The sequence below is a fragment of the Elgaria multicarinata genome, chromosome 10 (assembly GCF_023053635.1).
Source record: "Elgaria multicarinata webbii isolate HBS135686 ecotype San Diego chromosome 10, rElgMul1.1.pri, whole genome shotgun sequence".
In the NCBI taxonomy this organism is placed as follows: Eukaryota; Metazoa; Chordata; class Lepidosauria; order Squamata; family Anguidae; genus Elgaria; species Elgaria multicarinata.
The window spans coordinates 94,082,947-94,110,818 of NC_086180.1; the positions used below are offsets into that span (position 1 = coordinate 94,082,947).

The window sequence follows — 27,872 nt, forward strand, 5'->3', positions numbered from 1 at the left end:
TTAAATGATGGAGTCACAGAAAAAATACAACTGGCCCGAGGAACAAGACAAGGTTGCCCACTTTCACCAGTTTTATTTGTATTGGTTATAGAACTATTGGCGAACGTGATAAGAGAGGATGATGTTATTGAGGGAGTAGGATGGAAAGAGGAAATAAAAATAAATATGTTTGCAGATGATACGGTATTAGCAATTAAGAATCCATTAAAGAAAATGGATAGAATAAAACATCATCTAAGGGAGTTTGAGGAAGTGACGGGATTAAAAATAAATTGGACAAAGTCAGAGATGATGTTGTTTAATTATAGTAAAAAAGAGGAGAGAGAATGGGAGAGTAAAGAGAAGAATATGAAAGTTAAAGAAATAATAAGGTATTTAGGAATTAAGCTTACTAGGAATTTAGAAGATCTAGAAAAGGAAAACCTAAATAGTTTGAAAAAAGAAGTTATGAGCAAATTAGAAAAATATAAAAGGATAAACTTATCATGGTTTGGAAGAATAGCCCTTATAAAAATGAAGGTTTTACTAAACGTAATCTTTTTATTTAGAATGATGCCAATAAGAATATCAGAAAAAGAATTAAAAAGTTGGCAAAGTATAGTAAATAACTTTTGCAATGGTGATAGAATGTAACTCAAAAAAAAAGGAGGGCTAGGGCTTCCAAACAACGTTATATCACGTAGCTAATAGACTGAGACATGTAGTAGAAAGTATGATAGGATTAGGAGATTTAAGTTGGTTGGAGGATAGAAAGGGAGAGGAGGTAGAATGGAAATTAGAAAATATATTTTTCAGAGATTATGCAAAGAAATGGGGGGAAGAAATAGAGAACCCTCTTTTAAAAATCACTGGGAAATATGGCAATTATATAAAAAGGACTTACTTCTGAGTATTTCCCCAATATCACCAGTGATAATGATGAGAAACTTTCCCGGAAATTTAAAAAATGAGTTGGGGAAAAAGCTTAAAAGAAAGAAAGGTAGTGAAGTTAAAAGATTGGCTAGAAAGGATGAGAACTAGGGAAGAAATAAAGGAGAGATTAAAAGAGGGAAATATAACGTGGTTAAATTATATCCAATTAGAACAGTGGACGAAGAAATGGTTAAAGGACAATGGAGAGTGTAGAGGAATCACGAAGTTTGAGGAGCTGATTTTAAAGAAAGAAAATGAGAAAAGAGAAAACAAATTAATAAAAGGTCCAATGAGTGAAATATATGGAATATTAGTGGAAAAGGGAGAGATGGAAAGTGTAGGCAAGACGGTATGGGAAACTGACTTGAAGGAACAAATAGGGCAACAGAGTTGGAAAGGGATATGGAAACGAGTGTTGAGAAATATGTCTGTGAGGATAAAAGAAAACTATTACAAGATTGTCTGGAGGTGTTACCTAACCCCTGTAAAACTAAATAAAATAAATAAGACGAATTCTGCAACATGTTGGAGAGGTTGTCAAGAGAAAGGTACATATTTACATATGTGGTGGGAATGTGAATGTACAAAAATTATGGAAAATGGTGTTTAAAAAGATAAAAGGAATTTTAGGAATGGAGATTGAAGAGACACCTATAGTGGCATTGTTATCAGTGTATGGAGAATTGAATTGTAATCAAGAGACAAAAGAATTGATAATAAATTTGTTAGCAGCAAGATTAATGATATCTAGGAACTGGAAGGTTCAAGGGGATTATCATATAGAAGATAGGTATAATATTTCCAAAACCTCCAGAATGAGATTTTGGAAATATGAAAAAGATCCCGTGGTTGGAGGGAGCATTTTTATGTTAATTATGATTATGTTGAAGAGAATTAAGTTAGAACATTTGTTTATCAAACTGTTTATTTTATATTGTGTATTATGTAGTATTGTTTTATATTGTGTTGTATTGTTTGGATGTGTTAAAAACAATAAAAAAGAAAGCCAGTGATCACCAGTACAGCGGGTAATATTTTGGCTCCCATTGGGCTGCACCACCTTTGTATGAGTTTACAACCCCTATAGCCTATACCTCTTGTCCCTCTCTTCCCAATCTTGTGTCATCACCAAAAGTTGTTAGCAAGATTGCAAGCCCTCCTGCTAGGAAGTGAGACAGTAAAGAGGTCTGCTGTGGAATCCACAAAGCTTTATTCGGTAAATAAGCATCTCTTCACATCTGAAAGAAGTGTTAATGCTAGGAGCTATCCTGTAAGTTTAATTAGCCTAACAAAGCAAGGCAGTTGTCTATCAGCTAAATGGACAGTTTCCCACAGTGCCATTCAGGCTTTAACCAAACCTCTCCCTCAGTGCAGGTCTTCAGGTTGTAATCTCTGGGGAGTGGCTAACCTAGTGGACTGCCTTCCACCACTCCTCAACTCTGCCCACTTGACCCTAAGACAGACTCTGGGATCTGTCAGTTCTGATGTTTCTTCTCCTTCCAACAAAGTCTGAGTTCCCACAGGTGGGGAGGAGGATCTCTGAGCCTGGACCTCCTGTCTGATCAGCTCCTGGGAAGATTCCTTTTTGACTCCTGGAGAGTCTTCGAGAATTTCTTCTTTTGCTTCCTGCCTTGGTCTTCATCCCCCAAGTCTGATTCAGAATACACACCAGGGAGACAGGGCCTGATCCTGCCAATCACAGTACAGGCTTCAACAATTGGTTGGTAAAATGCATCACCAACTAATTGCAAGCCATTACAAATGTATTCTCAGCCCTGATAGCCTATTAACAACAACAATGACCTGGTACCATTTGTAGCTGTTTGTCTTTGCCATGATGGTTCAACCCGGGGTGGGGCAAACGGTTAACTTTTTGTTGTAGTGTGTGCCAACTTTTCTCTCTCTATCCAGTATTACACCACAACTTTCTCTTTGCCAAACAGCACTCAAGCTGTTATCTCCTTCACTGCTGACAGTGGCACAGGGTAGCAGGTGGTGGAACAAATGGGAATCATAGAATAGCAGAGTTGGAAGGGGCCTACAAGGCCATCAAGTCCAACCCCCTGCTCAATGCAGGAATCCACCCTAAAGCATCCCTGACAGATGCTTGTCCAGCTGCCTCTTGAAGGCCTCTAGTGTGGGAGAGCCCACAACCTCCCTAGGTAACTGATTCCATTGTACTGCTCTAACAGTCAGGAAGTTTTTCCTGATGTCCAGCTGGCATCTGGTTTCCTTTAACTTGAGCCCGTTATTCCGTGTCCTGCACTCTGGGAGGATGGAGAAGAGATCCTGGCCCTCCTCTGTGTGACAACCTTTTAAGTATTTGAAGAGTGCTATCATGTCTCCCCTCAATTTTCTCTTCTCCAGGCTAAACATGCCCAGTTCTTTCAGTCTCTCTTCATATTAGATTGTAAGCCTATGCGGCAGGGCCTTGCTATTTACTGTTTTACTCTGTACAGCACCATGTACATTGATGGTGCTATATAAATAATAATAATAATAATAATAATAATAATAATAATAATAATAATAATAATAATAGGGCTTTGTTTCCAGACCCCTGATCATCCTGGTTGCCCTCCTCTGAACACGCTCCAGCTTGTCTGCATCCTTCTTGTAGCCTATGAGGTGGAGACTATGGGTGCCAGATGGTTAACCCCTGTACTGTTGGCTTTCCCTCATCTGTTTTCACTCAGGCATGAGGGGGCAACTCTGACTTGGCATGCATAGTCTCTCACAGGTCCAAGCACTCAGGCTGTTGACTGACAGGTCCCAGAGCCTTGTGGTTCAGCAGTCATGTGTGCGTACCAATGGGCTCCTGCCACACATATGCTGGTCCCTTTGCCCAAAGCGCGTTGTGTTTTGAAAGCGTGGTGGTGTTATGATTGAAAAACGTAATGCTTTGTTTTGTAAATTTTGGGGTGGGTGGGTTTTGTCTCCACCTTGTATATCTCTGAAATGGATTCAGCTTCCAGTTAAAGAAGGTGGGTTTGGTTTTCCAGATCTAGCTTTGTACCATCGGGCCTACTTAGTGTCTTGTACTAAGTTCTGGTTATCTTCTGTTCCCCCAGAAATACCACCATGGTCAGTTCTGGAAGCCTTATGGTTGGAACCTCTTTCCAAATGGACAGCACTTGGTTCTCGCTATATTAGATTAAGTGAGACATGGTATATAATATCACGTCAATTACAGTTTGATCCATTCTCTCATGCTAAATTGACTATAAGGGGAAACCCAGATTTAAAAATTGTAAAGAAAAAATTTCTATGGAGGACATGGACAGATAAGATGATTTTTACTTTGGATCAATTAATAGACCCAGATGATGAGTTTTTGTCCTTTTCAGATTTGTGTGTTAAATACTATCTGTCTGCTACGGCTCAATGGCAATACTTGCAATTGCAGCATTTGCTGGAATCTAGGTTTGGCCCAGCTGCTTTTACAGCTTCAGACCTCCAGAAACACTTTCAGGAGCTGAATTGATATATAGTTCCACAACTCACATATACAAATATGTATATTTGTGAACCGCCCAGAGAGCTCCGGCTATTGGGTGGTATATAAATGTAATATATATATAATATATAGCAGCAACTAAATATGATACTCACAGTTTAAGACTAGATTGGAATATGGAATTGGAGTGTCCTACTTTACCTAACCAATGGACAGTTGCTTTAGCATCTGTTTCTGAAGCTTCTATGGATCTTAGGCTACGTCTTAATCAGCAAAAAGTTTTGTTTTGGGTTTATTGGACTCCACAATGTCTTTTCAATAAGGGTTTGTCTAACTTGCATTATTTATTTATTTATTACATTTTTATACCGCCCAATAGCCGAAGCTCTCTGGGTGGTTCACAAAAACTAAAACCATAATAAAACAACCAACAGGTTAAAAGCACAAATACAAAATACAGTATAAAAAGCACAACCAGGATAAAAAATGCTGGAGATGCAATACATCTAATGCTTCTTTAAGTCATATGCTTTGGCAATTCCCAGTAGTTGCCCCCTTTTGGGAGGAGGTTATAACAAGGATGAATTTTGTACTGAAACAATCTATAATATGGAAGAACATGCATGTCCTTCTAAATTATCTACCGGTTTCCTGAAAGTTAACGCATGGTCAGCGCAGATGGATCTTCAGAGCCCTTATGACAGTCAAAAGACTTCTATTATCACATTGGAAGGACAAATTTACAGCTCCTATAATGCAATGGATCGAGAACCTAATGACATTATCAACTTTTGAATGAGTGTTATATAGACTCAATTTGCAAGAGAATAAATATACGGATATTTGGTCTGCTTTTCTTGAAACCTTTGTATAACCCTTTTTTGATGATTACTATATATACAATCTAGAGAGCTTCAACTATTGGGCAGTATAAAAATGTAATAAATAAAATAAATATAAATAAATAAAATCTATGGGGTTCTCTTTCGTGGTCTCTGTGCATCACACATATATGGGCTCTGTGCCTGTGCTGAGCCAACCGTCGGAACTTCTAAAGCTGAGAACGTTAATTTAGGCGAGAACCCCTCCCCCACCATCGAGTGCGCATGCACCACGGGTTCCCGCCTACCTCCTCAGTTTTTCTTCGACCGCCTTGCTGGCAACATGTTCGGGACTTCACTCCTATTCAATCCTCTTCGAGAACGTTCGTTATACTCTTTTCTTCTTCCTTTCCAAGTTCCTTCTACTTCTTCTTTCCTAAAAAAAAAAAAAAATCTCTCTCTCTTAGATACCTTCCCTGTACTTTCTGTCATAGAGCATGGCACTAAGAGCTCCCTTTAGAAAGTGCGTAAAGGGGGGCGGAGCTTGTCTTCCATGGAGTCGGTGAGATTTTTATGATTCTCTAACCGGCCACTCCGGGAAAACCAATTATCTCCTAATTAAAGGGCATAAATCTCTAAACAACATGAAGGAAAAGGACTATGAATGTTAACTGTTCAACTTGCTGATGTCGGAATAAGCTGGAAAGAGATGAGGTGAGATATATTGGATTGTTTATACGCGTCTGTGAAAGTGAAACTGACTGCAGCATCCGGTTGTTGTTGTTGGTGATAATTAAAGCAGTGAAGGGTTTGCTTTTGTGAGACGCGGACTTGATTTATAGCGAATCTCGCCTCTTATCTTCTATTACAAAGTTGAAGGATTGAAAAACTGGCCCCATAAGGAGGAAAGCATTTTGGAGCAGTTTAAAGCAGTTATTGTTGGCTGTGAGCGAAGGGGGGGGTAATCAGTAATGGAGTGAACGCAGCGTTCGGTGAGGAGGTGAAGTGGATTGTATGACTTGTTGTGATCCCCTCTAGTGAATGCTGTTTGGATATCTGATGTAATTTCCCCCCCTGAGAAGAAAAAGTGATTAACATACAGAAGACAAGCTAATAAATATAAACTGATAAGAAAGGGGGCCGAAGCTAAAGATTTATGCCTTATGTCTAACATCAAAAGGAGAATTAAAAAAGAGTGGAAAAAGTTAAGTGTACAGAAAAAACGCCCAAGCAACCATAACCTAGCCCACCTGGAAGGTTCAGTTTCAGAAGGAGAACAGGAAGAGTCAGACCCAGCTCTTTTAGACAGAGGAGAAAAGATGGCGGAAGGGGGGAAAGCTACTGGCAGTCAGCCACCCTCTATAAAGGAAATTAGAGCTGCTATTGCAGAAAATAATACAATCATTTTTTAAAAAATGGATCAGCAGATGGAGTTTTTTAAACAGCAGATGCGTGTCATCGCAGATAAGACTGCGCAGAACTCAAAGACCATTGTTGATCTTGAGGCAAAAATGGATTTGAACCAGAAGAAGCAAGAGGCTTTTGAAAAATCAACAAATATTCAGTTTAAAGACTATGAATTAAGGCTGATAGCTATGGAGGACCAATCTCGTCGCTCATCACTTCGAATAAAACATTTAAAGCAGACACAAGGAGAGGAGTTGAGAGAAATCATCTTGAATTGGTTCAAAGAGTTGATGCCTGACCTGCAAATTGAAGAATCTGATATAGATCGAGTTCATAGAGTGGGGGGGCAAAACTACAAAGGGACTAGAGACATTTTGGTGAAATTTGGCAATTACAAAAAAGAGCAAGTTATGAAGGAATTGAGATCTATGGCCCAGCTGCTGTATAAAGGCAAATCAGTGCAAATTTATAATGATCTCTCTCTGCATACATTGAATTGGAGACGCAGTATCAAGCCAATAACTGAAATATTAGTGAAGAAAAAAATCACATATTCGTGGGGTTATCCTGTTTTTCTAAGATTTGCATATGGAGGGGGGGAATATAGAGTAACCTCACTGGATCAGGGTAAAGAGTTGTTGAAGAGCTTGGGTCTGTTTGGGGAAGCAACTGTGACTGGAACAGGTGGGGGGGATGAGGCTGGGACATCTGGGGTGTAATAGAATTGCTAACTGTATTGTGAGATAATTGTAGTCAGAAATGTTAAGCATAGAAACCTTGCCGGCCAGGCATAGCACTGCCTCCCCCCCTCCTCTTAAAGTAGATGGCTGGAGTATTAGACTCACGGGGATGTGGGGGGGGGAAAGAGTTGGGGGGAGGGGAGGGGGGAAGGGAGGAGGGAAGGGGTTGGGGTAAGGGGATTGGGGGTGGTAGTAAGGAGTTTGTGTGTTTATGTTTGTAAATTTAAGTTTCAGAGCACAAGGGATTGGAAGAGACTCCAAAAGGGTGAATATGGATAAAAAGATAAAAGTATCAACACTCAATGTTAAAGGTTTGGGGGCAGTCGTGAAAAGGAGGAGAATAGAACAAATGTTTAATAAAGAAGGATCTGATATTATAATGGTGCAAGAAACACTTCAAGGCTGCAGGAGACAGAGAAGGGGAGCTCTGCTGAGAAGACACCTGCTCAGCCATCTCTCCTGCTCCCTTCCAGCAACTGTCACCTGGCAGCAGCCATTCCACCAGGCTGCAGGAGACAGAGAAGGGGAGCTCTGCTGAGAAGACACCTGCACAGCCATCCCTCCTGCTCCCTTCCAGCAACTGTCATCTGGCAGCAGCCATTCCACCAGGCTGCAGGAGACAGAGAAGGGGAGCTCTGCTGAGAAGACACCTGCTCAGCCATCTCTCCTGCTCCCTTCCAGCAACTGTCATCTGGCAGCAGCCATTCCACCAGGCTGCAGGAGACAGAGAAGGGGAGCTCTGCTGAGAAGACACCTGCACAGCCATCCCTCCTGCTCCCTTCCAGCAACTGTCATCTGGCAGCAGCCATTCCACCAGGCTGCAGGAGACAGAGAAGGGGAGCTCTGCTGAGAAGACACCTGCTCAGCCATCCCTCCTGCTCCCTTCCAGCAACTGTCATCTGGCAGCAGCCATTCCACCAGGCTGCAGGAGACAGAGAAGGGGAGCTCTGCTGAGAAGACACCTGCTCAGCCATCTCTCCTGCTCCCTTCCAGCAACTGTCACCTGGCAGCAGCCATTCTACCAGGCTGCAGGAGACAGAGAAGGGGAGCTCTGCTGAGAAGACACCTGCTCAGCCATCCCTCCTGCTCCCTTCCAGCAACGGTCACCTGGCAGCAGCCATTCAATTCCCCCCACCCCCCGGTCAAATTGAGCTAAATAATCTGTTAATTTCCCCTATTAATTGTGTATTGTTGTTAATTTGCTATTGTGAAGTTATTGTAGATGTATAATGTATAATGGAAAGGAGGCGACAATTCAAGTTGTGCAGGGCAGAGGGAGATATGGTGATGGCAGGGTGAAGTGCCATTACAGGGGAAGGAGAGATAGATATTTAACACCCATCTTTCCTTCCGGTCGCCCTGCCACCCTGGGGAACTTGGAGAATGAACCAAGCCAACCACGGACCCTCTCCTTGCTCCTTTGCAATGCCAGGTCGGTTAAAAACAAAACAAATATAATTTATGATCTCCTCACAGATGAGGAGGCCGACCTGGCATGTTTCACAGAGACCTGGCTGGGAGATGACAGTGGCCCAACATGGGCCCAGGCCCTCCCAGCTGGGTACTGTGTTATCGAGCAGGTGAGGAAAAGTGGACGGGGGGGCGGAGTAGCTGTGGTCTATAAGGATAATCTCAACTTGACCAGACTTCCTGTCCGGGAATTGAATCACATAGAGTGTGTGTACCTGAGTCTAAAGACCAGGGATAGACTGGGGATTCTGTTAGTGTACCGGCCACCCCGCTGCCTATCAGACTCCCTGGCCGAGCTTACGGAACTAGTGTCGGAGTTGGTGCTGGAGTCGCCTAGGCTTTTGGTCCTGGGCGACTTCAACATCCCTTTCGGGAGTGGTTTATCAGGTGCAGCTCGGGAGTTCATGGCATCCATGACAAACATGGGCCTATCCCAATTGGTCTCTGGACCCACACATTTAGCAGGTCACACCCTCGATGCTGTTTTCAGTTCCGAACAGATAGATCTGTGGGCGGAGGTGATAAATACCTCTGCGTTGTCATGGACAGACCATTTTCTGGTCAGGGTTAATATCATGGCTACCATCCTCCCCTGCAGGGGTGGCGGACCTATTAAGATGGTCCGCCCTCGAAGGCTGATGGATCCTCTTGGATTCCAGAAAGCCTTAGAGGGTACTATGGCTGGTATTGTCGACGATCCTGTTGAAGCCCTGGTCAATAGATGGAATCAAGACCTAACTAGGGCTATCGACACGATTGCCCCCAAACGTCCTCTCCGACCTGCTTCCAATCGGGCACCTTGGTACACAGAAGATCTCAGGAAGTTGAAGCGGGAAGGTCGACGACTGGAGCGCCGATGGAGGAAAACTCGTCTCATATCCGACAAGGCACGTCATAGAGAACATCTTCGTTCCTATGGGGTGGCAATACGTGCAGCGAAGAAAGCTTTCTTCTCTGTCCGCATTGCGTCTGCGAATTCACGTCCAGCAGAACTGTTTAGGGTGGTGAGGGGTCTAACTCGGGCACCTCCTCCCCTGAACCCAGTTTTAGAGCCTTCGGTAGTTCGCTGTGATGCATTTAATGATCATTTCACAGATAAAATCTCTCGGATAAGAGCCAATTTAGATGCCGTCGTTACAACAGAAGCTGAAGCTGAAGTGTCCAGCAACTTTGTGAGTAGGATTACACTGGATCAGTTTCAGTTGGTGAGTACTGATGATGTGGACAAGCTGCTTGGACGAGTAAGGAGGACAACTTGTCCTCTCGATCCCTGTCCTTCTTGGCTGGTCACCCAGGGAGGAGATGCAGTTAGACTACAACTACAACATATTATTAATGCATCTCTCAGGGAGGGGAGTTTTCCACCATGTTTAAAAGAAGCAGTGGTACGGCCACTTCTCAAAAAGCCCTCCCTGGATCCCCTGGACCTTAATAATTATAGACCAGTATCAAATCTTCCATTTTTGGGCAAGGTGATTGAGAGGGCAGTTGCCTTCCAACTCCAAGCAGTCTTGGATGATACAGATTTTCTAGACCCATTTCAAACTGGCTTTAGGGCAGGATACGGAGTTGAGACAGCTATGGTCGCCTTAGTGGATGATCTCCGCATGAGTATTGACAGGGGAAGTGTGTCCCTGCTGGTACTTTTGGACCTTTCAGCAGCTTTCGATACCATCGACCATGGTATCCTTCTGGAACGCCTGAGGGCTTTGGGAATCGGGGGCACTGTGCTCCAGTGGTTCCGGTCCTACCTCTCAGGTAGATTCCAGATGGTGATGCTTGGGGATAGTCGCTCCTCAAAAAAGGAGCTGTTGTATGGCGTACCACAAGGTGCCATCCTATCCCCAATGCTGTTTAACATCTACATGAAACCGCTGGGAGAGATCATCCGGAGGCATGGGGCGGGGTGCTATCAGTATGCTGATGACACCCAAATATATTTCTCTATGCCTTCAGTAACAGCATCAGCTAAGGATAGTGTGTCTCCTCTGAATGAATGTTTGGAGGCAGTAATGGGCTGGATGAGGAAAAACAAACTGAAGCTGAATCCAGACAAAACAGAGGTGCTTGCTGTCAAGGGCTCTGACCTAGGTTTGGAGGTGTGTCAGCCAGTTCTGGATGGGGCTACACTCCCCCTGAAAGACTGTGTTCGCAGTTTGGGGGTGCTCCTGGATCCGTCACTCCAAATGACAGCCCAGATAGATGCGACGGCCAGGAGTGCCTACTATCAGCTTCGGCTGATACGCCAGCTGCGCCCCTTCTTAGAGTCAGAAGACCTAAAGACAGTAGTGCACGCGCTGGTAACCTCAAGGCTTGACTTCTGCAATGCGCTCTACATAGGGCTACCATTGTACCTAGTTCGGAAACTTCAACTAGTTCAAAATATGGCAGCCAGGTTGGTCACCGGTACACCTAGGGATGACCACATTACACCAACATTAAAATCACTCCACTGGCTGCCAATTAGTTTCCGGGCAAAGTACAAAGTGTTGGTCATTACCTTTAAAGCCCTAAATGGTTTGGGTCCAGGTTACTTGCGGGATCGCCTTCTCCCATATAGTCCGCCCCGCACACTCAGGTCCTCTGGGGTGAACTTACTTCAGTCAGCTAAAACTAGGCTGACATCAGTTTCCCAGAGGACCTTTTCTTCTGTCGCCCCCAGATTGTGGAATGGCCTGCCGGAGGAGATTCGTAAAATTAACTCTATGTGTGATTTTAAGGCAGCTTTAAAGACTAGCCTTTTCCGGCAAGCCTATCCAGATCAATGTTAAATCATGAATTTTTAAGATGTATTGATTCCTGTTCTAATGTTGTTCCCCGCCTCGATCTAAAAGGAGAGGCGGGTAAGAAATACATTTATTATTATTATTATTATTATTATTAAAAATGTGAATATGATAAAATCAAAGTGGCTAGCTTATTATGAAAAGTCGTTAGGGACTTCAAAAAAAATGGAGTGGCCACTCTGATCTCAAAAAAAAGTGGATTCATACTAGAAGATATAAAAAAGGATGATAGTGGTAGATATCTTATGATAAAAGGTAAAATTGAAGGAAAGGTATATACGTTAATTAATATGTATGCCCCAAATGAGAGACATAGAGAGTTTTTTATAAAATTATTTGAAGAAATAGAAGAATTCAAGGAAGGGTATGTTATTTTAGCTGGGGACTTTAATATAGTTATGGATAATAGATGGGACAGGTCGAACCCCACTAATGTTGAAAAGAGGAACAATATAACTATTTTGAACAAATTTGTAAAAGAAAATGATTATTTAGATTCTTGGCGTTTACTTAACGGGGCTAAGCCTGGGTTTTCGTACTTTTCCCCAGTTCATCATACATATTCCAGGATAGATTATATCTTTGTTTCAAAAGATTTTGCAACTAAGATTTGTAAAATGGAAATGGGGGTAATAAAGGTAACTGACCACGCATTGTTAAGTTTAGAATTTGCAGTTAAGAAGAATTATAAAGAGGCGTACAGATGGAAATTGAATACAAAAATATTGAAATATAATAAAGTGGTAGAAAAAATTCAGAAGGAAATGTCAGAGTCATGGGAACTTAATGAAAAGGGAGGAACAGCTGGATCGGTCGTTTGGGACACCATGAAGGCTGTAGCAAGAGGAATTTTCATTAGAGAAATGTGCAGCTTAAAAAGACAACAACATGCAGAGCAGGAGAAGCTAGAGACAGAAATTAGAAGATTGGAGGAAGAATATTGGCAAGGTAAAAATAAATATAAATTAGTAGAAATACAAGCTAAGAAGAAACAATTAGAAAATTTAAATTTAGAGGAGGTTCAAAAAAATTTTATATATATGAAAAGGGAATATTTTGAAAATAACAATAGGAATTCTAGGTTGCTTGCCAGACTCACACAAAAAGAAAAAGGGAGAAATGGGTTAGAAGTATTGAAGGACAATCAAGGGAATTATTACCAAACAATGAAAGATAAAATAAAAAAATTTCAGAAATTTTATCAGGAATTATATAAGGGTAAAGAAATTCAACAAGAAAAGGTGGGGGAATATATTGGAAGGTTTATAAAGAAGGGAATAAAAATAGAACATAAAGAGCAAATGGAGAAGGTAATAACTCAAAGAGAAGTTGAAGATGTAATTGATAATTTGAAAGTTGGTAAATCACCAGGAGCAGATGGTTTGGGATCAGAATATTATAAAGTTTTTAAAGAATTTTTAATTCTGAAATGAGTGAAACTTTATAATGCTATATTATTAGGAGAGAAGATACCTGAATCATGGGAACATTCATTGATAATATTAATTCCAAAACCAGATAAAGATCTGACTAGTCCTGATTCTTATAGACCTATCTCATTAATAAATCAGGATGCCAAAAAATTTTCATCTATTATGGCTAAACGGTTAAATAAATTTATATCAGAATATATAGGAGAAGATCAATGCGGATTTGTGGTAGGAAGGCAGATGCATAGTTTAGTGGGAAGAGTTTTAAATGCAATAAATGTAATAAAAAAGTCAAATATTAAGGCAGGAATTTTGGCACTGGATATTATTATTATTATTATTTATTTATATAGCACCATCAATGTACATGGTGCTGTATTTTTAAGGCTTTTGATTGTGTGAGTTGGCAGGCATTAAAGATTATTGTAGACAAAATGGGATTTGGAAATAAATTTAAAAATATAATAGAACAGCTATATTCCCAAAATACAGCTGTAGTGGTGGTAAACGACGGACTCACCGAAAAGATACGACTAGCCAGAGGTACAAGACAAGGTTGTCCGCTCTCGCCGGTCCTGTTTGTAATGGTTATGGAAGTATTGGCGAACGCATTAAGGGATGATGAAGAGATAAGGGAAATAAAATTGAATATGTTTGCGGATGATACCTTATTGACTATTAAGAACCCAATAAGAATAATAGATAGAATTAAATATCAACTGAGGGAATTTGAAGAAGTTACAGGATTAAGAATAAATTGGTCTAAATCAGAGATGATGTTGTTTAATTATACTAAGAAGGAAGAAAAGGAATGGGAATATAAGGGAATAGAAATGAGAATTAAGGAGGAGATTAAATATTTGGGAATTAAACTTACAAAAAATTTGGAGAACCTAGAAAAGGAGAATTTAACGAGGTTAAAGAAAGAGGTATTTGAAAAACTGGAGAAATATAAAAGACTAAATTTATCTTGGTTTGATAGAATAGCTTTAATAAAAATGAAGATTTTAGCTAAAATTAATTTTGTGTTTAGGATGTTACCAATAAAAATTTCAGAAACTGAGATAAAAAGTTGGCAAAATATTATTAATAAATATTGTAATGGAGAAAAGAAAGCGAGGGTAAATAAAAATAATTGGTATCTAAGCCAAAAAAAGGGTGGATTGGGTCTCCCAAATATAAAATTATACTATGTAGCAAATAGATTAAGGCACATTGTAGAAGCAATTATAGGAGTAGGAGATTTACATTGGATGAAGGAAAAAACTACAAGTAATATAGAGATGAGTTTGGATAATGTCTTTTTTAAGGAAGGAGGGAGAAAGTGGGTTGGAAGTATAGATAATCCACTCCTGAGGACTCAATGGGAAATTTGGAGTAAATTTAAAGGGAGGTTGCTTCCGAGCAACTCTCCCTTATCACCGGTAACTATGTTAAAGAATTTCCCAGAGGATCTGAAGGGTAGATTGTCTAAAATATTAAAAGAGAAAAATAAAATGACATTAAAAGATTGGTTAAGAGATATAAAAACAAGAGAAGATCTGGAAAATTTGTTAAAGGAGAAAAAATTATCTTGGTTAGAGTATGGGCAATTAGAACAATGGAATAAAAAGTGGATTAAAGACAACAGAGATTGCAGAAAGATGAAGAAGTTTGAAGAGTTAATAGTAAATAAGGAAAAAGGTAAAGGAGGTAGTATAGTTTTAAAAGGGTTAATGAGCGAAATATATAAAATATTGTTAGAAAAGGAGTTAAGGGAAAGCTCAGGGAAAATGGTATGGGAGACAGATTTGAAGGTGCAAATAGGGCGACAGAGATGGGAGGGACTATGGAAACAAAGAGTGTTGAGAAGTATGTCAGTGAGAATAAAGGAGAATTATTTTAAAATTTTGTGGAGGTGGTACCTAACCCCGATAAGATTGAATAAGATAAATGATCGGCATTCAGCAAATTGTTGGAGAGGATGTGGGGAAAAAGGAACGTATTTACATATGTGGTGGGAATGCAAATATGTACAAAGACTTTGGAAGATGGTGTTTTTAGAAATCGAAGAAATAGTGGGAATGAAAATAGAACAAACACCAAAGATTGCATTACTATCACTATTTGAAGATTTAAAATGTGGAAAAGAAACTAAAGAGCTGATATCGAGTTTGTTGACTGCAGCACGATTGATGGTAGCTAGGAACTGGAAGATTCAAGGGGAATACTTTATTGAAGAATAGTATAAAGAAGTATGGGGTATAGCTATTAATGATAAACTGACTTGTAATATTAAGTGGAGAAAAGGCGTAACTAAAATAAATGAGTTTGAAGGAATCTGGAAACAGTTCCTAATATTTGTGTTTACTAAGGGAAGTGGGAAACCGCCAGCAGAAGAAACGATAAGATTTTGGAATCAGGAATAGATCCTGAGGTGGGGGGGTGCACTTTTATGTTAAGAACGATTATGTTGTAGTATGATAATTTATAGGTAATATCTATTCAACATATATGTACTCAACGTTTATTCAATGTGTATGTAGCAGTTGTTTGATGTTTCTTTTCTTTTAGTACTGTAATGCTGTATGTTTAATTAACGTAGAAAATAAAATTATTAACCAAAAAAAAAAAAAAGTGCGTAAAGTGCCGCAGCAAACTTCCATCGGCAGACGGCCATTCACTCTGCCTTCTATGCCTGGGCGAGGCACACATAGTTGATTCCTGCGCTCATTGCATGAGTTTCTCTAAACAAACTTGAAAAAATCGGTCCGACCGCCTTAAGGCCGTACTTTGGAAAAACGCGTTACTTGCAGTCGACCAACCAAGAGCTATGTCGACAGAACGCTCAACGGGCACGCCCTCACGGGGACAAGAAACGCTGGCTCCTCAGCCAACGGGCACAGAAAAGCTGCCCAAGAAGCCGAAGACTAAGCAACAACCTCTTGATAAAGCGAAGGCAAAAAAGAAGAAATCAGATACTTCAAAACATGAAGTAAAAAAGGCGAAAAGATCGGGGGTCGCTCACACATCCCCAACGCCTTTTGCCTCGCCATCGCGCCCACGTCCATCCCCTTTGACACCGACATGCTCGATGTCCGGGGCTGATCATGGAGAAGCACAAGCAATTCGAGAGGGAACTATCCCTCGGTATCAAAGAGAGCCAACTCCGGCCTATAGCCGTCACTAATCTAACCATGCCGACCAGCCTCATACATCGAGAGGGAGTCGACAGAACACTGCATCACTCTCTGAAGGCGAGATTCAAGATTCATCGCCTCCTGGTCCAATCATTGTCATAGATTTACCACAGCAGTCATCGCCCAGACAACTGGCCTATGGCTCTAACCTGTCGATTGCATCCAATACACCTCGACATAGTTCTTATGATTCGGAGCACAGATCCCCTGTAAGAGATAGGAGTTGGATCTGCTCCTCGGCATGGTCTATACCTTCAAACCAACAATGCCTCTGTGATTTAGACCATGACTTACATGTATTGAGAGCAGGTCGATCGGGTTTTTCAACCCCACATCGACACACCACAGCCACCATCTCGAAACCGCAAGATCAACCACCACCAGTTCCACCTCGTGGTGTCTCGCTTACAACCAGGCCAACAGCCATTGCATCAGTGGCACTGTCATTCAATGACCGTCCACTACCACTGCCGCCAACATCTCACCCAAACAATAATCACTCAGACTCAGGGTCAGACGACGATTACCTTTCAGATGCCACGTCGATGTCATCACCACGGTCATCGATCCCGTCGCCTAGTGAAGCAGTCGAAGCACCAGAGGGTTCTTCCCCATAGCAAGACACCTTCCACTTCAATGACCAGATCCTAAGAATGGCACAATCCTTAGGGATCCAGACTCATCAACCTGTAGAGAGAATTGAAGATCCAGTTTTTGACACGATCTACACCGAGGCAGCAGCTCCGGTATCAATTCCTTTCTTGCCCACACTACTCCAGATGGCCAAACTATCGTGGAAATCCCCAGCTACAATGGCCCCCACATCGAAAAAACTAGAATCCCTTTACCGAGTACAAGACAAGGATGTAAGTTTCCTCTTTAATCATCCTAAACCCAACTCCATTATTGTGGAATCATCACAGAGAAAGTCCCAGAGGGCACATGCCTCCCCCTCAGATAAAGAAGGTAGGCGCCTGGACTTAATGGGCCGAAGGATTTACTCCTCAACAGCGCTGGGATTCAAGGTTGCCAACTACCAGGCCACCATGGCCTGCTATCAGCTCTTCCTTTGGGAGAAGATCGCTTCCCTATGCGACTACCTCCCAGAGGAAAAAAGAGAATTAGCCCATGTTTTCCAAGATGAAGCCATTCGCTTATCGAAGTTACAGATAAGCACCACCAGACACCAGGTCGACTGCAACGCAAAAGCCATGGTCGCAGCAATCGCCTTACGCCGACACGCTTGGTTGCATCCAGCTTCAATAACACCTGAAGCTAGATCTCGCATCGAGGACCTGCCGTTTGACAGGGAAGGACTGTTCAACACAAACGAGACAATGGACTCCATACAAAAGGCCAAACAAACTGCAAAGAAAATGGGCATGTCGCAATATCAGCCCCAAACTTTCTGAACAAAATATTGGAACAGATCCTTCCCACAAAATAAGCAATACTCTGATCGTTTTCACCGCACGACTCAACAGCATCGCCAAAGAAAACAATATCCCCGTTTCAAGCAATCCCGCGGAAAACCAGACACTGCCTCAAAGCGGAGGCTTTGACTCAGAATCTCCCACCACTCTAACCAACTCCTCATACGATTTCAACCATTGACTCCAACCCTTTGCCACCGAATGGGAAAATATAACATCAGACGCCTGGGTCCTAAAAATCATCCGGGAAGGGTACAAAATAGAATTCGGGACACTCCCCCCTGTCGGTACCATAAGAACAACAAGACCATGTCAACCGCTTGCAAAGGAAATTGCCGCTCTCCTACAAAAGAGCGCAATCACAGAGGTCTACCCGGACATAAAGAACAGCTTCCTTTCTAGATGCGTCACGGTACCGAAGGCAGACGGAGGCCTCCGTCCCATTCTAGATCTAAGAAATCTCAACCGCTCTATCAAGATCAGGAAATTCCGTATGACCACCCTTACTACTATCCTTCCACTCCTACAACAGTACATGTGGTTCACGTCAATAGACTTAAAGGATGCAGATTTTCATATAACAATCCATCCAACACATCGGCACTTCCTAAGATTCCTAGTCGGAACGAAAATGTTCCAATTCCAAGTTCTCCCATTTGGTTTGGCAACGGCTCCGAGAGTTTTTACAAAATGTGTCGCCGTCGTCTGCGCTTTTCTAAGGAAGAAGGGTATAGAGATCTACCCGTAGTTAGACGATTGGCTAATAGCAGCCCATACCCACTCAGTACTCTAAGACGCACTGAGGGAGGTAATCCAAACCGTGACAACATTCGGTTTTTACATCAACCTCGAAAAATCACAACTCACCCCAACACAGAAAATACAATTCATTGGCGCAGTCATTGACTCCAAAACTGCCAGAGTGTACCTGCCCACCGACAGAGTAGACAAGATAATAGCCCTAGCACAACGACTATCCAAACTCAACCTGACAACAGTCTTCCATATCCAGCGCCTCTTAGGACATATGGCCGCAACTGTGTCAGTGGTTCGATGGGCAAGACTGCATATGAGAACCTTGCAGCACTGGTTCATTAAGTCTTTCCCAAATGTTATAGACATCAGAAACCTCCACGTCAACATCCCACTAAAGATAAGAACATCCCTTTTGTGGTGGCAGAACAGGGACAATCTCAATCAAGGAATGCCCTTTGCACAGACCCCACCGACCTACACTCTGACAACCGACGCGTTGACGCTGGGGTGGGGTGCTCACTGTGCGCATCTCCAAACGCAGGGGAAGTGGACCCTCGCAGAACGCAAGATGCATATAAACCTGCTAGAAATGATTGCAGTTCAAAAGGTCCTCCTCACATTTCAGGACCTTTTAACAGGTCACCACATAAGCTTCTTACAGACAACATGTCAGTCCTCTGGCATCTGAACAAAGAAGGGGGAACGCACTCTTCATCCCTAATCCACAAAACTCTGCAGATTCTCAAATGGTGTATCCCACGCCAAATCTCAATAACAGCAATACATATACCAGGACAAGAAAACATTCTCGCCGATGCACTGAGCAGAAAAATAACTACGTCCTACGAATGGGAGATGGACCAATCCATCCTCAACCAACTTTTTCGAACATGGGGACAACCAGAGATAGATCTATTTGCTACCCAACACAACGCAGTCCTAAGAGACTACTGCTCCAGAGGAGACGTGGGGAAAAATTCAACGGGAGATGCATTCCAAATCAAGTGGAGCAAACTCCCCTTCTACGCATTTCCCCCCAATTCCCTTGATAACTCGCACTCTACACAAAATAACAGTAGAAAGGGCCAAGGGAATACTGATAACACCGTGGTGGCCCAGGCAAGCCTGGTTTGCCCCCCTCCTCAACTTATCGAACAACCGATTCTTCCACCTACTGGTATCAATGCCACTCCTAACTCGACACCAAGGGACAATACGACACCTAGACCTCCAGTCTCTAAGACTAACGGCATGGAACATCCAATGAGAGATCAACAACTACCACAGGAAATAACTTCGATTCTCGAAGCAGCCAGAAAACCATCCACTTGAAAGGCTTATGCAGCCAAATGGAACAGCTTCCTTTGATTTACTGCCGATGATCACATAGACCCTTATGAGAACTCTATTCATGGAATCCTCACCTTCTTGGATATGCTTTTCCGAAAAGGTCTTCGACTAACATCATTAAAGGTCTATCTAGCCGCAATTTCTGCTAACCGGTCTACAATTGATGGATACTCAGTCTTTTCACACCCATATGTGCGACAGTTCCTGAGGGGAGTCAACAATCTAGCCCCACCACTAAAGGACTTCACCCCACACTAGTCTTGAAAGCCCTTCTCGACGCCCCATTTGAACCATTAGCGACCGTAGACTTAAGGCTCCTCACTTTGAAAGTAGCCTTCCTAGTCACAATCAAAACCGCATGAAGGGCCAGTGAACTTACAGCCCTCTGCATCGACCCGCCCTTCCTCATATTCCACAACGATAAGGTGATCCTCCGCACAGACCCATCCTTTCGTCCTAAAGTAATCTCTCAATTCCACATCAATCAGGACATAGTTTTACCAACTTTCTTTCTATCGCCTACTTCATCCTTAAAGAGGACACTGCACACCCTCGACGTTCAACGAGCTTTAGCGTTCTATAAAGAAAGAACAGCTCCATATCGAAAAACTAAACAGCTTTTTGTCTGCTACGGAGGTCCCAAGAAGGGACTACCAGTATCCATTCAGAGATTTGCCTCCTGGGTCGTTCAAGCTATAAAATTAGCATACGAATCCCAACACCTCCAGCTGTCGCAACTGGTTAGGACCCACTCGACTGGGGGAATGTCAACATCGACAGCCTTTACGAGAGGAGTCTCTATTCTGGAGATCTGCAGAGCAGCGACATGGTCAAAACCAGCCACATTCGTAACACACTACAGGCTGGATACCAGAGCCAGGAGCGACTCTAACTTCGGCAGAGCCGTTCTATCCACGATTCTTCAGTAATGACAGCCGACACCGACCCACCTCCGGTAAGTCAGCTTGCTAATCTCCCATATATGTGTGATGCACAGAGACCACGAAAGAGAAAGACAGGTTGCCTACCTGTAACCGTAGTTCTCTAAGTGGTCATCTGTGCATTCACACAAACCCCCCCCACCACCATCCCCTCTTCGGTGTCGACAATCTTCGGCATCGATAGAGATACTATCTCCTAGAATCTGGGACCAGCAAGTCAGTCTCGGAAACTGTTGAGGTAGGCATGCGCACTCGATGGTGGGGGAGGGGTTCCCGCCTAAATTAACGTTCTCAGCTTTAGAAGTTCCGACGGTTGGCTCCACGCAGGCGCAGAGCCCATATATGAGTGAATGCACAGATGACCACTCAGAGAACTACGGTTACTGGTAGGCAACCTGTCTTTTTTATTCCCCGTTTTTCACTATGTATTTTTGTTTGGTTCATTGATATTCACAATAAATTTTTTTAAAAAATGATTGAAAAATGGTCTCCTAGCTTTTGTGTGTTCAGTTCAACTATAAGTCACCAATTACTGTAGGTTTTGACACTGATATCACAAGTTTTGTTAGGATGGTTGTGGACACTCTGGTGTTCATCAACCCTGGAGTTGTAGCAGAAGATTTCCCCACATTTAGAACATTGGGATACACCAGCCCACTCACCCCATATAATAGGTTAGCTTGGAAGAATACCATTATTGTGATAGATTCCCCCTCCAAAGCATAGTTTATGCTGGGGGTTGGTGCCTGGAGTGAAGGCCTAGAGATGTGGGCTCTAGGCTGGGGGCACTGATTTGGGGAGAAGGTCATGTCTGGGACTGCTGAGTGGGGGCTTGTGCTAGGGCTGGGTGTATGGGCTCAGGCTGGGGGTGACTGTCGGGGTGCTGGCTTGTGCTGGTGATGAGGTGTGTGTGATGTATAGGGGGGAACTCAATTGAGAGCACCTGGTGGAGGGACAACTTGGGGTGGCTCATGCCGGGATGGAGGGGTCTAGAGAGAACTTGGTTTGGGTTTCCAGACTGGGGTGGGTGGGGAGTTTCAGATGTTCCTGTTTATGTCTCTGCAGTATTTGCTCATGGCCAATCTAAGTGGTTGGATTGAAAGGTGGACCAAAGGGGGTCGCTGGAGGTGGATCCAAGGGCGCCTATTTTGCTAAATACAATCCTTTTGCTACACAGTTAACCCACCCCACCTCCCAGACATTTTTCCAGAATAATAGCTCAGAGAAAGTAGTTTGTGGCAGAGCCCACTTAGTGAAAGCAACGGGGCAAGGGGAGAAGAAACTTGAGGTAGCAGATAATTAAGAATCAATAACTAAGTGAGAAAGTTATATAATCCTAAGGTTGTGCTTTTTTTTTTTTTTTTTTTTAAAAAAGAAAGTTTGGCCTAGCAAACATTAAACAGGAGCAATTTAGCCAGGAAAGAAAGGATTTTAAAACCACATGCATTATATGCATTATATGACTGCAGAGGCCACCAGTGAGGGAGGAAGCAGCAGCCAGGCACCTCTCCACCATGCCTGGGTCCAGCTCCAGCTGAGAGCCCCCTCCCTCCTGCTACCAACTGTCTCTGCAGAGGCCACCAATGAGGGAGGAAGCAGCAGCCAGGCACCTCTCCACCGTGCCTGGGTCCAGCTCCAGCTGAGAGCCCCCCTTCCTCCTGCTACCAACTGTCTCTGCAGAGGCCACCAGTGAGGGAGGAAGCAGCAGCCAGGCACCTCTTCACCGTGCCTGGGTCCAGCTCCAGCTGAGAGCCCCCTCCCTCCTGCTACCAACTGTAACTGCTGAACTTTACAACTTAGATTGTAGTGCCTGAATTTGCTTTCCTTTTCCCCCTCCTCCTCCTCCCTCCCAATCCCCTTTCCTTTTGTGTCATGTCTTTTAGATTGTAAGCCTGTGGGCAGGGACTGTCAAGAAATACTTTTGTAAGCCGCCGTGAGAGCCTTTGGCTGAATGGCGGCATAAATAAATAAATAAATAAATAGCAAGACAAAATGGTTTCAAATCCCAAATTTACAAACAGTTCAACCCACCAATCTTCCCCGCTCCTGCAAATTTATCTAGAGTAACAGCACAAATAAGGCAATTTCTAGCAGAACTGGCTTCTCCAACACAGAAAGCAAATGTTGGTGGGGGAGAGGGATGGGTGAACTCGCACATGCCTGCACTGCTCGTCGGACTCCTGCTGGATGCCCAACCCTCTTTGGTGTGCAGGGCAAGCTGCTGGACGGTCTGCGGGGACCTGACAAGAGCTTGTGGCTCCCCATCTTCCTGCAAGCCTGTCCTGTCTGCCTGTCAACCGTCACACTCTCCTTGCAAAGAAGGAGGCTACAAAGGGTCACTGCTGCAGCTGAGCAACTGCACCTTCCTCTGCTGATCCCTGGCAGAGAGAGGTGCAGGAGCTCAGCTGCAATGGCAGCTTGGAAACTAACTTCTGCCCATGTGGCCCTATGTGGGGGGTGAATCCTTTTCCCAATAACATCACATAATAAGCTTTGTTATGCACTAAACCTAGCTAATCCACTGGAGAACTGCATAGCTATCTATGTGCAAAATTTGGGGCAGATCGTGCAATTAAGGGCTTAGCTATGTCCCCCAAATTGATTTTTTGCCCCTATGGAAATACATACAAAAAGGTGTTCCCAACTATAATTACGTGTGGCCTAATTGGACCACCAACATTATTTCATAATCCAAAGCGGTTCAAATTTCAGGGGAAAATAAATAGTTTATAAAATGTTTTGTTTCCAATTTTTTCCATTTTTTTCTTCGGGCTTCATGTCTCAACGTTCCATTATGCCCACTGACTGAAAATGGTTAGGCTTGCTGTACACAAAGGGTAGCTGGCAACCATTCCTATAAATGTAGAGGAACTTTTTTGTGTCAGCTACAATCATGGAGGTGGCATCTAGCTCCCTCTGTGTGGAATCCAGTTCCCATGAATAATATACCCATGGATATTATCATATGTAAGAACTGGGCCTAAGAAAGAATTGGAAAGAATGCAGAATCTTTGATACTAGAATATGGTGGCAATTTACTTAAGAGCAAAATTATCTAAAACTGACGTGACTGTTTTTGAAAAAAACTTTTGAACTGTTGAGATTGAGTGTTGAAGTCTGTAAAATGCTATCTTTTATTTTAGAAAGAGAGAACTTTCCACTGCCAAGAAGGACCGAGTAAATCATTGCCTAATAATATGTGAAAATATAGTCGCTCAATCTTTAAGGTAAACAAGCATTTTCTGAACTCTGTTATTGCAAATACTTGGGGTTTTTTTGGAAGACTAATGAAAATATTTTTCTTGTTTTTAAGGGTTCAGCATGTTTTATAATATATGCAGGAGAAGTGGGTTGCACTTAGTCTCACATTTAAATGCTGGATGAAGGCTGCAAAGATTGATATAAACTCTAAAATTTCACTCCTCTTTGTGAAGGCTAAGTTGCTGTTGATCAAGGCAGGGTGAGGAAGAAGTAGAGAGGAGGGCCTTAGAGTCTCTACCTCAGTTCAGATGACCATCAAAACTTGTGTTCCCTGGAACTGCAGGCTCTGGGCTCATCCATTGGCCAGAAAACCAAGGTCCACTGGGAGGCTGCACCTTCTGCCTCCCAGGAGGAACATTATAGCAAGAAAAAGACCAGGCTAGTCGCATACATCAGCTGCAGGAGCTTGTTTCACCTTTCCTTCCAGAAAGAGCACCTATAATTTATTTATTTATTTATTTTTATTTATTTATTTATTTATCACATTTTTATACCGCCCAATAGCCGAAGCTCTCTGGGCGGTTCACAAAAATTAAAACCACAATAAAACACCCACCTGGGTGTTTCTTCTATAAGAAGAATGTTCTATAATGTTCTTCTATAAGAACATTAAAACTAATAACTAGTGCCTGAATCATGCTTTATTTCCACCTCTCTATCAATTCTCTTTTGTGTTGTATATTTTAAATCAGGCATGCTGAACTAGTTTTAGGTGAGGGAACCCAGTGAGCCCCCATCTAGCCCGCCGTGGGCTGTATGATGCAAAGTGGGTATGTCCATGGCCACATAGCATCATTTACTTCCCTGGCCCAAGTGGCAGGTGGATCTTCTATCCCACTCTTGGGCCAGGAACCAGGTTGCACTGCACATCAGCTTTTCCAGTTAGGGAAGCTCTGCACGCAGCAAATCCAAATCACCCTAGTCTCCATCGCTCCTTTGACAGAGGAGTAACAGAGACTAGGTCGGTTCTGCCTCATATTCGCCTGCTCCACCTCCTTCCTCCAGTGGGGGAAGGAGCCAGGGCACACAAAGGAGAAGCAGCGAGTCTGAGTCAGCCACTTCACCTATTCCACCGCCTTCCCCTGTTACAGGAAGGAGGTGGGGCAAGCTAAGCAGAAGGAGCCCTAACCCAGCCTACAGGGAGAGTGACTACTTTCCCCAGCACTGGCGAGTCCACCCCTGAGCTCTGCTGCTCTCCCTGATCTGAGATTGGAGATAACAGTGTGGGGTCTGCTGCTGGCACTTGCCAGCAGGGGTATCCCTACTGTTGTCTCTGATCTTTCATCTGTGATAGCAGCATGGGATACAATCTGAGGGAATTCTCCCAGGGGGGGCAAGTTTGAAGGTTAAGCCTCGCCCCAGATGAACCCCAAGAGGCTGTGTGGGCTGGATTGGGTTCCTCATGGGCTGGAGATTCTGCACCCTTGTTTTAGACTGTAAACATGAGGGCAGGGACTGTCCGCTTATTAATCTTTGTGATGCATTTTTGGCTGAAGAATGGGGTAAAAACATTGTAAATAGATTTAGGTTATTAGGAATGAGTAAGGGATCACCTCTCCATAACTTCGACATGCATGGAAGGAAAAGAGTGGAAGTGCAGTCTTTTTCTTGGGCTGGCCTTTTGCAGGGCGGCAGAACCCACAAAGAAGGATGGAGTGGCTGGATGTAACCCCATTTATTGTCTACCACTGGTTTAGATGGTCATCTGAACAGCTTTCATCAATTCTACTCCCCACTCCCATTATGGCGAATGATCCATTGTTCTCTGGCATAGGTGACAAGCAGACCCCTGCCTTCCTTTCCTGCCTAATGTTGGAGAATGGGCAGACACGTTCTCCTCACTTGTGTTCAGCTTTGGGGACTTCTGAACTCTATTGCAACTATGAGAAATTTATTTGCACAGGTTGCTGGAGTTGGTTGCAAGGTGAATGAGAGAGGTGTTCTGAGAAGTCGCCACTGCCCAGTGCAAAAATGAGACCCAGTATTTCCTTTTAGCTTCAAAAGAAAAATTGCAACTAGGCAGTGGTAGCGCCCCGAGGTGCACCTCTGCTGCCTTTACTGAAGGTGGGCAGTGCGCAACAGGAGTGCTCCAAGGTAGGCTGCTGCCACAAGCCACAAGCCTTTGGTTTTGCAGATGGTAAATGGACTGTAGTGGTACTCTGAGGTGTACCCTTGCCAAATCTGAGCCTCGGCTGGACCTTGGTAGTAGACGGCAGCAGTGTTCTATTTGTACATCTGATAGTTGGCTGCTTGTCCTCTCCTGCCATAACTCTGATCATAGAGCTGAAAATGGGGGTGGGGGCAGAATTCCTAAAGTCAAGTTGGTCTTTTGAAGTCTCCAATGCCCTCCACAAGTGGAGTGATTCTGCACACTCTGCTTGAGGTCCACACTTGGAGCAAGGGATTGCCCCTGAGTTTGTGCAGAAATGAAAGGCAAAGTCAAGGAGAAACAGCAACGCTTATACATGTCTATTCAGAAATAAGTTGTATTGTGTTATTCCATGGAAGTAAATATTCAGTAGTGCTTAATTGGGAGTAAGTACTATTGAACACAGTAAGACTTCACTTCTGAGTAGACATGCATGAGATTGCACTGAAGGGGGAAGGATAAGGTCCTGATGATCAGACATTTTGGCTTGGCGATTAGAAAGGAATGAGATAATGTTATCTATGTCCTTTTGTGCAACTTTTCTCATTTGCTGTTATATAGCTTATTATATAAACTGTAAACTAAAGCCATCGTCACAAAATTTTCAGCCTTCAGAATAGTAAATTCCATGTTCAAATGGCTGGCTTCATACTATGTTTAAAGTTCTCTTGTTTAACTTCAATCATTTTTCTCAATATGTTTTGCCCTTCTGCACTGATGACTTATTTCAGAATATTTGGGGGGAAAAATTTGGAAAATAAAACACCAAAACTTCCTGAAGTTAAACCTATTTTAACTGTTCTTTTTCATTTAAGAAATTCTTCAGAATTTCAGAAATTGCTGGGGATTGCTATGGAACTTTTCCTTCTCTGTAGTGATGATGTGGATTCAGATGTAAGGATGGTTGCTGATGAATGCCTCAATAAAGTTATAAAAGTAAGTTGTATTTAGTTTTTTGTCCTAGAATTGCTGCTAAAATTATTGAATGCAGCAAAATGTTGCTATGTGATGTAATAGTCTAAGGAAGTAGAAAAACAGAAGACCTTATTAAAATGTCCATTTAAGTGCATGTTTTAATTTATATAAAAATTGCAAGTTGAATGCCAGTGCAAACAGAAGTAACAGTGGGGACTAAAAGTGTGCTGACTATTATGCATGATATTCAGATGTATAAGAATAGAATCATAGAATAGTAGAGTTGGAAGGGGTCTACAAAGCCATCGAGTCCAATCCCCTGCTCAATGCAGGAATCCACCCTAAAGCATCCCTGACAGATGGTTGTCCAGCTCCCTCTTGAAGGCTTCTAGTGTGGGAGAGCCCACAACCTCCCTAGGTCATTGGTTCCATTGTCATACTGCTCTAACAGTCAGGAAGTTTTTCCTGATGTCCAGCTGGAATCTGACTTCTTGTAACTTGAGCCCATTATTCCGTGTTGTGCACTCTGGGAGGATCGAGAAGAGATCCTGGCCCTCCTCTGTGTGACAACCTTTTAAGTATATGAAGAGTGCTATCATGTCTCCCCTCAATCTTCTCTTCTCTAGGCTAAACATGCCCAGTTGTTTCAGTCTCTCTTCATAGGGCTTTGTTTCCAGACCCCTGATCATCCTCTTTGCCCTCCTCTGAACATGCTCCAGCTTGTCTGCGTCTTTCTTGAAGTTTGGTGCCCAGAACTGGACACAATACTCTAGATGAGGCCTAACCAGGGCCAAATAGAGAGGAACCAGTACCTCACGCGATTTGGAAGCTATACTTCTATTAATGCAGCCCAAAATAGCATTTG

The 27,872-nt window shown here is 42.9% G+C and overlaps 1 protein-coding gene across 2 annotated transcripts in view; it reads left to right on the top strand.

The window, feature by feature from the left end:
* The window catches only part of HTT (huntingtin), a 454,111-nt gene that overhangs the window by 13,611 nt on the left and 412,628 nt on the right, over positions 1 to 27,872 (top strand). The window contains exons 2-3 of one of the 2 annotated variants that reach the window (XM_063135886.1): positions 23,826 to 23,909; positions 26,908 to 27,028. In XM_063135886.1, coding sequence (XP_062991956.1) covers positions 23,826 to 23,909; positions 26,908 to 27,028 — 205 coding nt within the window. The remainder of the gene's footprint in view (positions 1 to 23,825; positions 23,910 to 26,907; positions 27,029 to 27,872) is intronic. The other variant, XM_063135887.1, reaches the window with a different exon arrangement.